Below are 15878 nucleotides of genomic sequence, written 5' to 3' on the forward strand. Positions count from 1 at the left end.
GAGCAGGGGCTGGACTGCGCTCTCTCTCACTCAGTTCCAACAAAGTTCCCCAGTGACCTTTTTTACTTTCTCTTTGGTGTTTATGTGTTGAGAAGTCTGGAAATCACCACAGCTGCTGGTGATTCACTCTCCTGAAGTCTGCTGTGGCCGTTCTGTGCTGATGGTCAGGGCTGCCCTGGGTCTGGGCCCAGGTGGCTCAGGAGGGGCAAGGTTCAGCTCCCAGCTCAGTGCAATAGACCCTTCCTCTCGGCCTGCCAGGCTACCTTCAGCAGGAAATTTGTTTCTCTCTGTCACTTTGTGGGTTCTGTAGTTATGAAATTTGTTTAGAATCCTATTTTATAGGTATTGGAGGTGGTTGGAGCAGGAGCTCAGCCAAGTTCCTGCTTTTACTCTGCCATCTTGGCTCTGCCCCTGCTGTTACTTTTTCACCATCTACTTATTTTTCAATCTTTTTCTATCTGGCATTGTTCCTCACTGCTCCATAATGATAACTGGCATGAATACAGCACTTTGAAGTTTGCAGACCACTTAGGGGATCTCGTTTGAGACTTACTGCAGCTCTTAGGTGTGGGTACTACAGCTATTAATATACCCATTTTACAGCAGAAGAAACTGAGGCTCACAGAAGTTTCAAGTTATTTGCCTTGGGTGATGTTGTTCATTTAAGTCAAGTCCAACTCTTCATGAACCCATTTGGAGTTTTCTTGGTAGAGATACTGTAGTGGTTTGCCATTTCCTTCTCCAATTCATTTTATAGATGAGGAAACTGAGGCAAACAGGGTGAAGCGGCTTGCCCAGGGTCACACAGCTAATAGGTGTCTGAGGTCAGATTTGAACTTGGGTCTTCCTGACTCTGCTCCATCCTCTGTGCCACCTACCTGCCCACTTGAGGTCATACAGCTAATAAATTATCAGAGACAGGACTGAACTCCTTCTCTGTCTCTTGCAGATTATTGTCTGTTGCTCTGTCTATATGCCATGTGGTCATTTTACAGAAACAGCTCCGAGATCAACAGTGGCTTCCCAATCACTAAATTCAGTTACCATTTTCCTGTCCTGCTCTTTAATCTCTCTGAAGTGTTTGATACTGTTGACTACCTCTTCCCTTGTCTTCAGTGTCACTGCATTCTCAGCCCCTCTTCTCTCTCCTCCTGTCTCTCTTGCTGCCTCCTCATCCAGTCAGTTGCCAATTTATTTTGATTCTACCCCAGCAGTATATGTCACTAATTCTTTTCTATTTCTGACATAGTTCAGGCCCTTATCTCTTCCAGGCAGTTTTCATAACTGCTTCACCAGTATTCCAGCGTCCAGTCTTCTCAGTGTTGTCCTCATAATCTCTCTAATGTACTGCTCTGATCATATCACTCACCTCCTTAAAAATTTCCAGGTCGGGGCGGCTACTTGGTGCAGTGAGTAAAGCACCGGCCCCGGAGTCAGGAAGCCCCAAGTTCAGTTCCGGACTTAACCCCCACACACATAAAAAAAATTAGCTGTGTAACCTTGGGCAAGTGACTTAACCCCAGTTGTCCTTCAAAAGGCAAAAAAAAAAAAAATTCCAGGACTCCCTACTTACTAAAGCATAACCTCATAATTCTAGCACTAATGGCCTTTTCCAGACTAATCTGAAATTGCTCGCTTCATCAGGAAGTAGAGGGTAGTGGAAACAATACTAATCTTGAGTCAGGAGGCCTAGGTTCAGGTCCCAACTCTGCTGCTTATTCATTGGTGTGACCATGTAATATAGACAAGCTTCATGAAGAAATTAAAAGCTTAATTTCCTCCTGTATAAAATGGAGATAATACTACTTTTGCCAAATTTTAAGATTGTTTATAGGCCATAAAGTCTTAGTAAATGAGAGCTTTCATAATTATTACTATTTATGCATTCTGTACTCTAGCAAAACTGCATTAATTGTTGTCCTGTGCTTCAGGGAACAGTAGATTTTGTAAGTCAGAACCAATAGTTCAAAGCAAATTCCCCTGAAATGTCACTTTTTTCCCAGTGATAAAAGTGGTTATTATTTTTATTACTTATGAATGTTCAAATCTTTAAAAATTTGTTTATTGGTAGGACTAAGATATTTTAGAACTGAATTTCCCTGTTCTTTCCTCTCTCTTCACCCCATTTATATACTCACTTTTGTTTCTAAAAATGAAAATTTAGTAATCCAGAAGGTTGCAGATATCAGAATGTATAGATATTTAAAACTGATTTGCTTAACCCTTAAGACCACTATATATAAAGAAATATTGTGGGAATTTTTTGCTAGTTGGTCTGCAGACCACTTATTGTACTCAAAGCATGTGCTAGATTTCTAGTTACGTATCTGGGTTCTTAAAGGTTATGGTGAAAGTTTTGTTGTGTTGTTCTTAAGGAAATTTTTTTACACTTTTTTTCTTTTATTTTAGACTTAAATACTAAAGCTTAAATACATAATACAGAAAAGAAAAAGAAACATGAACTTACATCCAAAATAAGAAAAGAAAAAAAGCATGTAATGTGCACAGCAGAACATGAGAGGATTCAAAATATATAGCAATAAATTTCCATTTCGTGAAAGTCTATATAATAAATGTTACACTTGGTGTATTGAGAGCTGTGCATCTTTTTCTTCGCTTCCTTGTAATTTTTCTTTTGTTCTCTGCTGTTCAGAGGAAATATTTTTTTCAAGTACATTTTGACATCATAACGAATATTTTTTCTTTGCTCATTCTGCCCCCCACTTTAAAGGCGGTTTGTGTGGAACTTCTTCCGATTGGAGAATGAACATCTAAACAACTGTGGTGAATTTCGTGCCGTGCGGGACATCTCTGTGGCTCCCATGAATGCAGATGACCAAACGCTGCTGGAGCAGATGATGGACCAGGAAGAGGGTGTGCGGAACCGTCAGAAGATCAGGGCGTGGAAATATAGCCAGGCCCTTCCGCTGCGCCGACCGTACCTGACTCAGTATGTATTGTGTCTGTTTTCTTGCTTCTTTTGGATTCTAGCAGAAAGTAATGTTTAGACTAGAAAAGTGAGATCTCACAAATGACTTCTGTATAGGAGGTCCCAAGAGTCTTGGTGCAATTTTGAGATGTTAAAGCCTAAAACTAAGGCTTTAGGGACACCTATCTATTACATATAATAAAATTTCATTACATCATAAACCCCTTAATTAAAACTTTAGCGTATGCTCACTTCCCCTCTACAGCACCCTCAAATGGAAGCTATTGAGCTACTTCTTGAAGACCTCCACTGATGGTGAATTCACTGCCTTCTTAGGCAGTTCATTTCACTTTTACCTGACCTGGAATCTACTTTTGAGCTACCTTTGTTATGGGGAAAGGAAACTAAGCTAATTAAAATTACTCATGAATTATCTATTTGAAAAGTTGAACTGTTTTCAGATACCCTTACAACACATATGTACATAAACCTTACCGTGGTGATTAAAATCAGAGAATCTTAGCTTTGGAAGGGACATCGAAGGTCCATCAATCCACAGGATGATGAACAGGAATACTCCCCTTAACACCCCCAAATTGTTGTCATCTAGCCTCCTTTCGAAGTTCTTCACTGGGGGGTGAATTCACTGCCTTGAGGCAGCCTAGCAAGCATTCTTTTTTAAAAATAAGTTTATATTGGTGTCTTCTGTTGTTGACATCCTGATAGTTTGTCCCTAGTACCCATCCCCCATCCCTCCCAGAGAGCTTTCCCATATAACAAATAGTATTTATAGATTGCAAAACAAACCAAACAGTCTGACATTTTAAAAAGTCCGAAAACACACAAGGAGTAACACCTGTGGACCTCCTGCCTCTGTGAAGGGGTGGGCTGAGGGTATTCTCTCATATCTCTTCAGCTATCATTAATTCTTAATAAGTCTTTCCTTATGTCCAGCCAAAATGTGTCTTTTTCTAGATTCCACTAATAGATTCTCTAAAAATCAAGCAAAACAAGTCTAACTCCTCTTTGCTGTGCCAACCCTTTCAGTATTTGAGGACAGCTTTCATGTCCTCCCTGGAGTCCTCTTTTCTCCAAGCTAAATATTCTGAGCTCCTTCAGCAGCTTTTTACATGCCCTCATTTCATGTCCCCTCAGTATCTTCCTTTACATTCTTTCACCAGTGCCCTTCCACAAATGTGGTACCTGGAACAAAGCAATCTAAGCATAAATACTTCAAATGAGGCTCAGTCAGCATAGAGGTTTGAAATAACTGTTGTAGTACATATACTTAAGATAAGACAAGAAATTAACCCCCAAAGCCCCTTGTTTCCTGTCTAGCAGCAATGAAGCATTCATTTCATATCTGATAAAGTCATTCATGATGCTCTTTTGGACAAGTAGTTAGGTACATTTAGAACTAGTCATTTGGTACCAAAAGTGATCCTAATAGGCCATTTCAATTTAAGCTCTCTAGTGTAATGCCCCTAGGGATGTATGCTTATTCAATACTGAATCTCTATTCAGTATTGTCATCAGTGACCTAAATAAAAGCATTTAGCCTGAGGGATAGTTAACACACTGAAGGGCAATATCAGGTACCCCAAAAATAGCTTGACAGGCTTGAGTGACAGATAAAATCTCTTAACATGAGATTTAGTAGGGATAAATAAAAAGTCTTATCATTACATTAAAAAATTCTGCTGTAGAAGTGAATGATGGGAAAGACATAGTAGGCACCAGACCATGTGAAGAAAAAGCTGATTGAAGGTTGTAGTTCAATGTGAGTAATACTTAATAGCTTCAAAAGAGAATGCAGTCTTTGGCTGCATTAATAAAGGCATAGTGTCCAGGACTAGGGAGGTGATAGTCCTTCAGTACCCTGGTCAGACCACATCTGCAGGAGGACATTAGCAAACTAGAATTAGACAAGAGAAAGGTGACCAAGATCATAAGAAGATGGGTGGGCTTTTTTATAGCATAGGAGGATCCATTGAAAGAATTCTGAATTTTTATTCTTAAGAGATTATAACTGTATTCAAGTATTTGGAGGGCTGTCATGTAAAGAAGGGATTTCAGCCTGTTCTGTGATTGTAGCCTGATGCAGGGAAAGACTTTCTAATGAGAATTGCTTCAAAATGGAGGAAGCTCCCTCAGAAGATGGTAGGGTTCCCTTCCCACTTGAGGTCCAGGCTGAACCACCATGTGTCAGGAGTGTAATAGAAAGGATTCTTGTTCAGCTTCTGCTGGTTCTTCCAACTCCAAAATTCACTGTCTCTGATTTTAGAGAATGAGTATGCATTTTTAGTGAGCCATGTAACCATATGGCTTGATACTGCTTTTGCCACACAAGAGTAGTAACAGAGAAAGTACACAGTGTTTGTCTACTCAGTGTGTCATTATGAGCACAGAAGGTGTTTAAGGAGATGAAAGACTGTAGAATGTAAGACTGTGACTGTAGTGTTGAAATTGGACTGTTAGGTGGTTCAGTGGATAGAGTGCCAGGCCTGAAGTCAAGAAGATTCATCTTTCTGAATTCAAATCTGGCCTCAGACACTTACTAGCTTTGTGATCCTGGACAAGTCACTTAACCCTGTTTGCCTTATTTCCTCCTTTGTAAAATGAGCTAGAGAAGGAAATAGCAAATCCTTCCAGTGTCTTTGCCAAGAAAACCCCAAGTTGGGTTCACAAAGAATTGGACGTGACTGAAACGACCCAGCAACAACAAAACAAGTGTTGACCATTGAGTCCAGTGTGGCATGAATAGGGTGAATGAACTTGAGCTTAGAAAGAAAGAGCAGTGATCAAGACAACTCGCCATAGATATGAAAGTGCAAAAACATTCCATTGCCAGAAGAGTCATAGTTCCCTAGCTTGAGAATGATTGATACCTGCCTGTTTCCCTCATAATTGGTTTGAATGAAATCTATTGAAATATTAGTAGAATTCAGCCTACTACAACATGGAATTCAGTATGTGTTCTCATCCATGATAATTCATTACTGAAAATACCAAATAACTTCATTCAAATACTCTAACATCTGTGACACTGTCTGCAGGGAGCCAATTTTGGGGAACTGCTGTCCCGCAGCAGGGCTGAGAAAGAGTGGGAGCCCTGTTGTTCCCAAATAGGGCTAAGAAAGAATCACTGACCCAGAAGCTGCTAGTGTATAAAAAGAGATGGGACTCTCCGAATGGTGAAAGTGCATTATTACTCTGCATCCACGTTTATATAGGACGCTTCTTAATTGCTTTCCCTGTAGACATTGCATACTTCTTTGTCCCAGGCTGTGGCTGTAAATGGCCATGCTTATGAAGACCTAATCCTCACACCTGTATCTCTGCGTACTTTTCCTGGGGGATGGGGAACCATTCCAAGCCATCAGCAGGCCAAACCACCTGAGAGGGCTTGTTCAGCCATCAGGGTCCCACTTGCCTGTGGTCCTCAACAACTGTCATGTAACATGAACTCTGAGGGTTCTACAGAAGTTCCAGAATCCTTCAGAGTCAGTTCTTGATTACTTATGGTAAGGAGGAGGAGGAGGATGGTAAAAAAAAACAAACAAATTTAGAGGATCAAAAAGCCGTTAACAATTGGCTATACATTTTAGACTCTGAAACTCTTCTGTCTGACTGTAGGTTCCTACTCTATCTCAAACAACCTTTCAGTCCTGCTAAACATGTCCCGTGTAAACATTGCCTGCATCAAGACTGCTGCTTCTGAGACTCCTTCCCATGTGTTTAGTCCTTCTGGCTTCACTTACTTCCTTTACTAGGCAGAAGCCCTGTTGCCATTCATTTCAGTAATGTTTTCACTAAAAATAGAATCCTTTATATCTTTTTTTTTTTTTGGCCATATCTAGCTAGGCATCAATCAACCAGCATTTCTTAAGCACCTACTAAATGCCAGGGCCAGTTAGACACTTGGGGATGGGAAGGGGGGTGGACTAAAAAAAAAAGGTAGTTCCTGCCCTCGAGGAACTTATATTCTATCATTGGAGACAACAGGTACATTTATAAGTATACATATAGAATAAATAAAAAAAAAAATATGAGGTGGTTGGGAAAGAAGGGCAGCAGGAAGAACATGAAAGGCTTCTTGTGAAAGTCTTTGAGCTTAGTCTTGGAGGGAATGAGAAATTTTATGAGGCAGAATTGAAGAAAGAGTTCATTCCAGGTATGAGGAGTAACCAGGGACATTTTGACAAGAGACTGAGCATGTGTGAGGAAGAGAAGGCTAGTTTAGGCAGATTATTGAGTATGAGAAGATTAATGTATGATGAGGCTGGAAAGACAGATTGGGAGTAGATTGTGAAAGGCTATCAACTTTAAACACAAATTTATATTAGAATCAGTATCAAGAAGCCGCTGAAGTTTGAATATGAGAGTGACATAGTCAGATCATTGAAGTTTATTGACCTTGTCAGACTGGGCTTAAGGGAAGAGGAGGGATCGTAGAGGGGAAAGAGATGAGCCAAATTTGGAGTCCATTGCCATTGTCCAGGCAAGATCAGGGCCTGAACTAAAGTAGAGAAGATCACAAGTAGGGTAAAGTAAGAGATGATGTAGAGATGGAAATCACAAGATTTGGCTACTTTCCCTATCTTCATCTTCTCCATTTCTAGGCTGCCATCTGTTACTAAAGAAAGGCATGAAATTTTGTTGATTGAGTCCATTACACATCCCTGCTGTTTAACCTCAGACAGGTCTTTCTTCATTGTTATGTCAGTCTTTTTTTATCTTTCTCCTGTATTCCCCAAAGTGGCCACTCTCGGTAAACCTTTCCCACCTTCTATTTCAACCTCCCCCATTCTCAGCAGATGACCTCACTTCCTATTGTCATCTTTCTTAGGACTTTTTTTTACGTACTTTCTCTCTACTACCTTCACTAACTTTCTCCCCTTTCTCTCCTTCTCAAAGAAGGAGTGCCTCTTCCTCTTTAAAACTGACCTTTCCTTCTTGCCCCAGATCTCATCTCTTTGTGTTTACTCTAAGACCTTGTTCTATCAAATATCTCTTAATCTCTTTTGTCTCACTTTCCATTTCAGTGGCTCCTTTTCTTCTACCTTCCTAGAGGTTTCTTCTACCCTAAAAAATGGAACAGAACCCAAAAAGGCCTTCTCTTATTTGTTATTTCCCTTGCCCTTCATAGCTTTTCTTTCACTGTCAAATTTTTTAAGTGACTTTTACTTGATGCCTTTATTTCCTCACCACAGTCACCTTCAGCACCTTATTGTCTTACTTCCTTTTCTGTCACTTTTCTGAAACTATGTAGTAAACGACTGTCATATGGGATTCATTGTGCAGGGTGCTACTCAGCAAGAGTCAAGGGTGCCAAAGAAGTCGAGGAAAATGAATCCAATGGTGTCTTTCACTTTTTGAAATTCTATGGTATTGTTACCTATCAACAGCAGGGGTCAGTATGATCCCATAATACTCTAGCTACAAAATTTAGAAGGCTCTGGGAAAAATAGTACAGGCTTTCTGAGTAGAATCGTAGGGCCACAGTTTTAGAGCCAGAAGGGACTTTAGAGACCTCCTCGTTTTGTGGACAAAGACACTGATGCACACAAAAGTGAAGCAGCTTATCGATGGCCTCACAAATTACACACAAAACGTTCAGGATTACTTGGCTACCTTGCTGTACCATCTCGGTCAAAGTCATTGAACATCAAAACTGAAAGACATTCTGGAGGACTTTTTGTGTAATCTGCCATCCAGTACAGGAAACATCCTCTCTAGCAACCTAGACGGATAGGATCTGCAGAGGCCTATGTTTGGATACTCTGATTTGTAGAGGACACTGCCTCACAAGGCAACCTAGTCTGTCATTAGAAAGCTCCGGTTGTTAGAAAGTTTTCTCTTATGTGGAACCAATATCTGCTTCTTCTTAACTTCTGTACCTTGGTCTCAATTTTGACTTCTAGATCATCAAAGAATGAACACATCTCTTTTAAATATGATAGGTCTGCTATGAAGACAGCTAATTTTTGAGTGCTAAATTCTCCCATTTTATTCAGCTGTTCTTTAATGACTTATTTTCTAGGCCCTTTACCATTCTGACCATTCACTTTTAAATAAACTCTTGTTTTCCTTGTCTCTTCTTAATTGTACTGCTCCAAATTGAACTCATTACTATAATTGTTATGTGCCTACTACTTTCAGTGACCTGGACACCATAATTTTGTTAATGTACTTAGTCAGCAAACATTTATTGAGCCTTTAGTCTTTACCAGGCATTGTGCTAGATGTTAAGAATGTAAAGATAAAAAATGAAACGGCCATTTCTCTCAAGGTAAGAAGTAATATGTTTTCTTATAAGTAGATATGACGTCCATTCCAGGGTAATAATAGCTAATGAAATTAGGAAAGACCTCATGTAGAAGCTTGTTCTTGAAGTAAATTTTGAAGGGAGCTGGAGGTCATAGTGTCAGAAGTTAGAGAATACATTCTAATCACGGGGCACAGCCTATGAAAAGACAAAGACTTGGGAAATGGAATATTGTTTGTGAGGAAGAGCTGGTAGGCCAGGTTGTCTGGACTATGGTGTGCATGAAGGCGTGTTTAATACCTGGGAAAGGTAGGCTAGAGCTAGATTGTAAAGAATTTGAAGTGCCCAACAGAGAAGTGTATATGTTATCCTTCAGCTCAGAGGGAGCCACTGGAATTTTTTTGAGCAGAAGTGTGATATGGTCTGCCCTGTACTTTAGAAATAGCCCTCAGCATCTGTGTGAAGAGAAAGAGACTTGAGGCAGGAGACACAGGACATTAGTATTGTATATACTAGTATATATAGTATATGTCTGCTTTGTGCCAGCAAAAGTCAGGGCAAGAGGCGGAGCCAGTATGGCAGGGAGTAGGAAGAGGTATGGTGAACTGCCCTCCAGACTCCTCCAAACAGACATAGAAAATGCACCAGAGTGAATCCCATGGGAAATCTATGATAAAGTCATAGTGAATCATTTTCTTAGCCCAAGTCAGCAGAGACAGATGGAGAGGTCCACAGGCAGTGAGGTCTGACTGCAGAGTACTCCAACATGAATAAAAAGGCTGTGTCCCATGGGACATGTGCCCATGCCAGGGCACCAGGAACAGGTGCCAACTAAAAACCTTGTCAGCCACTGTTCAGTTTGGTTCTGGTCACAAATCCCAGATGGCCTGAAGTGGGGATGTATGCAAAGGGGTAGGAAGTGGTGGATGTCCTTCGAGCACTGTACTGAAAACAAAGGAGCATGTCTAAAAGCAAGCAGAAGCAGAGCAGGTCTCAGTTCAAGCTTCTAGCTCAGTAGGCAGCCTTCAGAGAAATAACCAGGACAGGAATCACAGACCTAAGTGAAGCTTTTCAGTTCTGTCATTCTGAACCAGCAGACTTTCCCATCTTACTGATGATTTCTTGAGTCCAGCACCAGTCTGTTATTGCTCAGAGATAAACCCAGGTCGGGAATTTGTAGAGCTCAGATCTGACTTGCCTTAGATCATACTGCTTGGGAGCACTGAAAGCTCCAAGCCTCCACAGATCTCCAGCCTGACACAAGTATGAGTTGAATATGAAGGGATGATATCTTAAAAAATAAAATTAAGGGGTGAGAAGGGAATACACTGGGAGAGAGGGAAAGGTAGAATGGGACAAATTATCTCATATAAAAGAGGCAAGGAAAAGCTTTTACAGTGGGGGGGGGGAGATGGGGGAGTGAAGGGAAGTAGTGAACCTTACTCTCATTAGAATTAGTTCAAAGAGGGAATAACATACTCATTTGGGCATAGAAACCTATCTTACCCTTCAGGAAAGGAGGGGAAAGGGATAAGAGAAGGGGAAGTGATAGAAGGGAGGAGAGATTGGGGGAGGAGATAGAAGCAAAACACTTTTGAGGAGGGACAACGTGAAAGAAGAGAGAATAGAACAAATGGGGCATAGAATGGAGGGAAATACAGTTAGCACTTATAACTGTGAAAAAAATTTTGAAGCAAGTTTCTCTGATAAAAAGCCCTCATTTCTCAAACATATAGAGAACTGAGGCAAATTTATAAAAAGAAGAGCCATTGCCCAGTTGATAAATGATCAAAAGATATGAAGAGTTTTCAGATGAAGTAATCAGTCATATGAAAAAATGCTCTAAATCATTATTGGAGAAATGCAAATTAAAACAATTCTGAGGTACTACATCATACCTCTTAGACTGGCTAATAGGAAAGAAAAGGAAAATGACAGAAGTTGGAGGCAATGGGGGGGATGAGACATCAATGCACTATTGGTGGAGTTTTGTGGCCTGATTCTGTAAACATTCTGTAAAACAATTTGGAACTTTGCCCAAAGGCTATGAAATCATACATGCCCTTTGACTTAGCAATACCACTATTAGGTCTGTATCCCAAAAGAAATAAAAAACAAAGGAGAAAAGGACCTATAGATAGGGAAATATTTATAGCAGCCCTTTCTTGGTGGCAGAGAATTGGAAATTGAGGAGATGCCCATCAATTGGGAAACGACTGACCAAATTGTGGCATGTGATTGTGATGAAATATTATTGTGCTATAAGAAATGATGAGCAGGATGCTCTCAAAAAGACCTGGAAAGACTTACAGAAGCTGTTGCAAAGTGACGTGTACCACGTACAGAGTGTTGTTGTTGCTGTTGTTTGTCCTTCCTTCTTTAAGAGGACCGTGACATCAGGGAAGGTGATGCCATGACATGAAAGTGAATTGGATTTAAGTGAGGCACAGCTGTGCAGAGTCACCAGCCTCCCTCTCTCCTCCGGAGCCTCTGGGTCCAGCGGCAAGACAAAGTAACATAAATATTGTAAGATGATCATCTGTGAATTATTTTAGCTGTTTTCAGCAAAACAATGATCCAAGACAACTCTGAAGGACTTATGGTGAAAAATGCTATCTATCCCCAGAGAAAGAACTGATGGCATCTGAATACAGATTGAAGCATATTTTTTTAACTTTATTTAATTTTCTTGAGGTTTTTTTGTCTTTGTTTTCTTTTAAAACATGACTAATGTGAAAATATGTTTTGTGTGACTACACTTGCATAATCTATATTGAATTGCTTGCCTTGTCAATAAAGGGGGTGGGGAAGGGAAGAAGGGAGAGAATTTGGAACTCAAAGTTTTGAAAACAAAAGTTAAAAATTATTTTTTACGTGTAATTGGAGAAAAATAAAATACTAAACAAAAATAAAAAAAGATATCCAGCCTGAGTAGTCCCTGAAATCCTGGAATAATTCAATACTTAGTGTCCCAAGAGAGCAGTAACAGGACTATCACAGACCTTTCCAAGTCCAAAATCAGGAAGAAGGCTAGAATGATCAACAACAGCAAAAAATCTTGCTATATTTATTTAATATTTTCCCCACTTACATGTAAAAACAGTTTTTAACATCTGCTTTATAAAATTTTGAATTCCATATTCTCTCTCTCTCCCTTACTCCCCTCACTCCTTATTGAAAAGGCAAGTGATTTGATACATGTTATACATGTGCGGTCATGCAAAACATTTCCATATTAGTTCTATTGTGAAAGAAAACACAGACCAAAGAAAAGAAAGTTTTAAAAAGCATGCTTCAGTGCACATTCAGAATCCATCAGTTCTTTCTCTGGAGGTGGATAGCATTTTTTGTCACAAGTCCTTAGCAGTTGTCTTAGATCATTGGATTGCTCAGAATTGCTAAGTCATTCACAGTTGATCATAGTATGATATTGCTGTTGCTGTGTACAATATTCTCCTGGTTCTTCTTATTTCACTTTGCATCAGTTCATGTAAGTCTTCTTAAAAAAAAATTTATTCACTTTGAACTTAAATACAAAAAAAAACAAAAAAAAATCATTTTCATGCACATAGCAGAACATAAAAAGAGGATTTAACATAAAACCAGAATTTCCACTTCACATTGTTTATTTTTAAAAACTATGGAATAAATACTACATATTTTCAAAGCTACCCTGCTTTTCTCTGCTTCCTTCTAAGTTTTCTTTTGTTCTCTGTTGTGTACTCTTTCTCCCTTCTTTCCTTCCCCTCCCCAACCCTAGAGAAGGGTACCATTAGACACAAATATGTATATATATGTAAAATCATACTATACATCCTCATATTTATCAGTTCTTTATCTAAATGTGTATAGCATCTTTCTTCATAGGTCCTTTGTAGTTGATTTTTGAGTATTTATAATACTCAAAATGATTTGATTGTTTAGAGTTGTTCTTAGAACAACATCACTGTTACTGTGTACAACATTCTCTTCATTTTGCTCATGTCAGTCTTCATTATTTCATGCATGTCTTTCCATGTTTTTTGAAAATTAATCAGCTCATCATTTCTTATAGGACAGGAGTCTTGCACCACAATCATATACCACTATTTGTTTAGCCATTCCCCAGTTGATGGGCATCCCCTCAATTTCCAGTTCTTTGCCACCACAAAAGAGCTGCTGTAAATATTTTTTTTATTTTGGTCCTTTTCCTTATTGTTTTTTAAAGTGTTCAAAATGTTTTAATCAATGAAATTAGAATACTTAGAGGAGAAAAAATTAGAAAGAAATGTGAGCTAAGGAAGAAAGAATTGGAAAGGGAATTAACAGTTTGACACAAGAAATACAAAACCTTGCCCAAACAAGAAAATTCTTGAAAATTAGAATGGGTCAAATAGAAGTCAATGACTCTATGAAGCAACAAAAAAATATTTACAGTGGAAAGACTGAAAAAAAAATAGAAAGAAAATATAAAGTATTTCCTAGCTGAAACAACTGACCTGGAAAAACAGATCAGGGGGAAAAAATGAAGAATTAGTGAACATCATGACCAAAAATAAAAGCTAGATATCATTTCGAAAAATCTTAAAAGAAAATGGTCTAGGTCTTTTAGAAAAATTCAGTTCAGCAAACATGTACTAAGTGTACAGTGTGCCCACCACTGTGCTAAGTGCTGGGGATACGAAAAGAGGCAGAAGACAATCTCTGCCCACTCTAATGGGGGAGGGGGGAAGACAACATGTAAACAAATATATACAAAGCTATGTACAGGATAAAATAAAAAATAATTAAAAGAGGGAAAACACTGGAATTGAGGGGATTAGGGAAGGCTTCCTGTAGAATAGGGAATTTTATTTGGGCAAAGTGGAAATATAAAGAATCCACCCCTAAACTACTGAAAAGAAAAATTACTCCCAAGAACATCATAGACAAAATCCAGGTCAAAGAAAAAATACTGCAAACAGCCATAAAGAAGGAATTCAAGTACCAAGGAGCTGCAATCACACACAATTTACTAGCCACCACTAGAAAGCAGAAAACTTGGAATACAGTATTCTAGAAGACAAAGAATATGGACTTACAGTGAAGAAAAATTTACCTAGCAAAACTTAGTGAAATCCTACAAGAGAAAAAAATGGATCTTTAATGAAATAAAGGACTTCCAAGAATTCCTGATGCAAAGACCAGAGCTGTGTCCAAGCACTGGCAATCATAAGAAACTCAACAAAGATAAAGTGCTCACATTCAAATATGGGGAGATGGTATTATCATCTTCTCTGAACCTTCTCATCCTCAGAGGCTGTAGAGGGCATCGAATTAGACAAAACCTAGGAATGGTTGGTTCTGTTTTTGTCTTGATGATCTTGAGAGAAGAATGAAAAGAGGGTGAGATGAATATGTTGGGGATTAAGGGGATGAGAAGGAAGATTAAGGGAAATCATCTCACATACTTGGGGTACACAAGTAGACATCAATACAAACAAGGAAGAGGATGTGAGTGTATTACAGTTGAATCTCACTTTCATCTGAACTTTTAAAATGAAAGAAGAATACACACAAACAGTTGGGTATGTAAATACATTTCACTCAGAACTTGAAAGTAAGAGGGAAAGGGGAGAAGGAAGAATTAGAGAAAAGGTTGAGTGAGGGATGAATTAGTCCTAAGCAAAACAGACTCTTAAGGATATTAAAAAATATATTCATAGCTCATTACAAGGTGGCAAAGAAAGGAAATCTGAGGAGGTACCCATCAATTAAGGCACGTCTGAAGTTATGGCAATCAAATGTGATCAGATAATACTAATGCTGTAAGAAATTATGAATGGTATGGTTTCAGAGAAACCTGGGAAGATTTGTATGACCTGATGCAGAGTAAAGTAAATAGAACCAGGAAAACAATTTCTACAATGAGGCAATATTGTAAAGACAAACAACTTTGAAAGACTTAGGAACTCTGAGCGGTGTAATGACCATCCCAGTTCAAGAGGACTGATGATGAAACGTGCCTCCCAGCTCCTGCTACAAAGGACTTGGGGCAGATGGAGATGTAGTTTTGGTGGAAGTTTGCTTCGTTTGAATATGCATGTTTATAAAGGGGGGTTTATCTTTCTAAGTTGTAGGAGGGCAAGAAAAATTAACTTTTGCTGAATGAAAAATAGGTAACTTTTTAAAATAAACACTTTAAAATTAAAGGCAAGAAGTAATAAGGACTTTAAGAGATGTTACAGAGATGATCTAGATGACACATAGAGAGATATCACAGCTGTTTTGATACAGAATTGTCGAAACTTGAGAGCTAAATGGATGTGCTGAGTAAGAAAGTAGGAAAGGTCAAGGGCGACAAGTTGCGAACACCAGCTGACTAGTACGGTGTTATTGCTTTCTATAAAAACGGAGGAAGAGGGGGCGGCCAGGTGGCTCAGTGAGTAAGAGAACTGGCCCCAGAGTTGGGATGACCTGGCATCAAATCCGGGCTCAGACACTTAGCACCACACCCAGAAATAACTGGCCGTGTAACCTTGAGCAAGTTACTTAACCCCAATTGCTTAAAAAAAAAAAAAAAAACAGCGGAGGAAGAGGGGTGGGCCTGGAGGGAAGGACATATTTAACCCATTAGACATCCTGTTTGAAATGTCCACTAGGCAGTTGATGATTCACAGCTGGAGCTCAGGAGAGGTACTTGAGCTGGATATAGATGTGGGA

At 39.2% G+C, this 15878-nt stretch overlaps 1 protein-coding gene across 1 annotated transcript in view; it reads left to right on the plus strand.

The window, feature by feature from the left end:
* Positions 1-15878, plus strand: part of XPR1 (xenotropic and polytropic retrovirus receptor 1) — a 230753-nt gene that overhangs the window by 208334 nt on the left and 6541 nt on the right. Inside the window, exon 14 of the mRNA XM_069074363.1 lies at positions 2732-2950. Coding sequence (XP_068930464.1) covers positions 2732-2950 — 219 coding nt within the window. The remainder of the gene's footprint in view (positions 1-2731; positions 2951-15878) is intronic.

The sequence above is a fragment of the Petaurus breviceps genome, unplaced genomic scaffold, assembly GCF_028583685.1.
Source record: "Petaurus breviceps papuanus isolate PSGF00001 unplaced genomic scaffold, PetGlider_PUasm1.0 90895, whole genome shotgun sequence".
Lineage (NCBI taxonomy): Eukaryota > Metazoa > Chordata > Mammalia > Diprotodontia > Petauridae > Petaurus > Petaurus breviceps.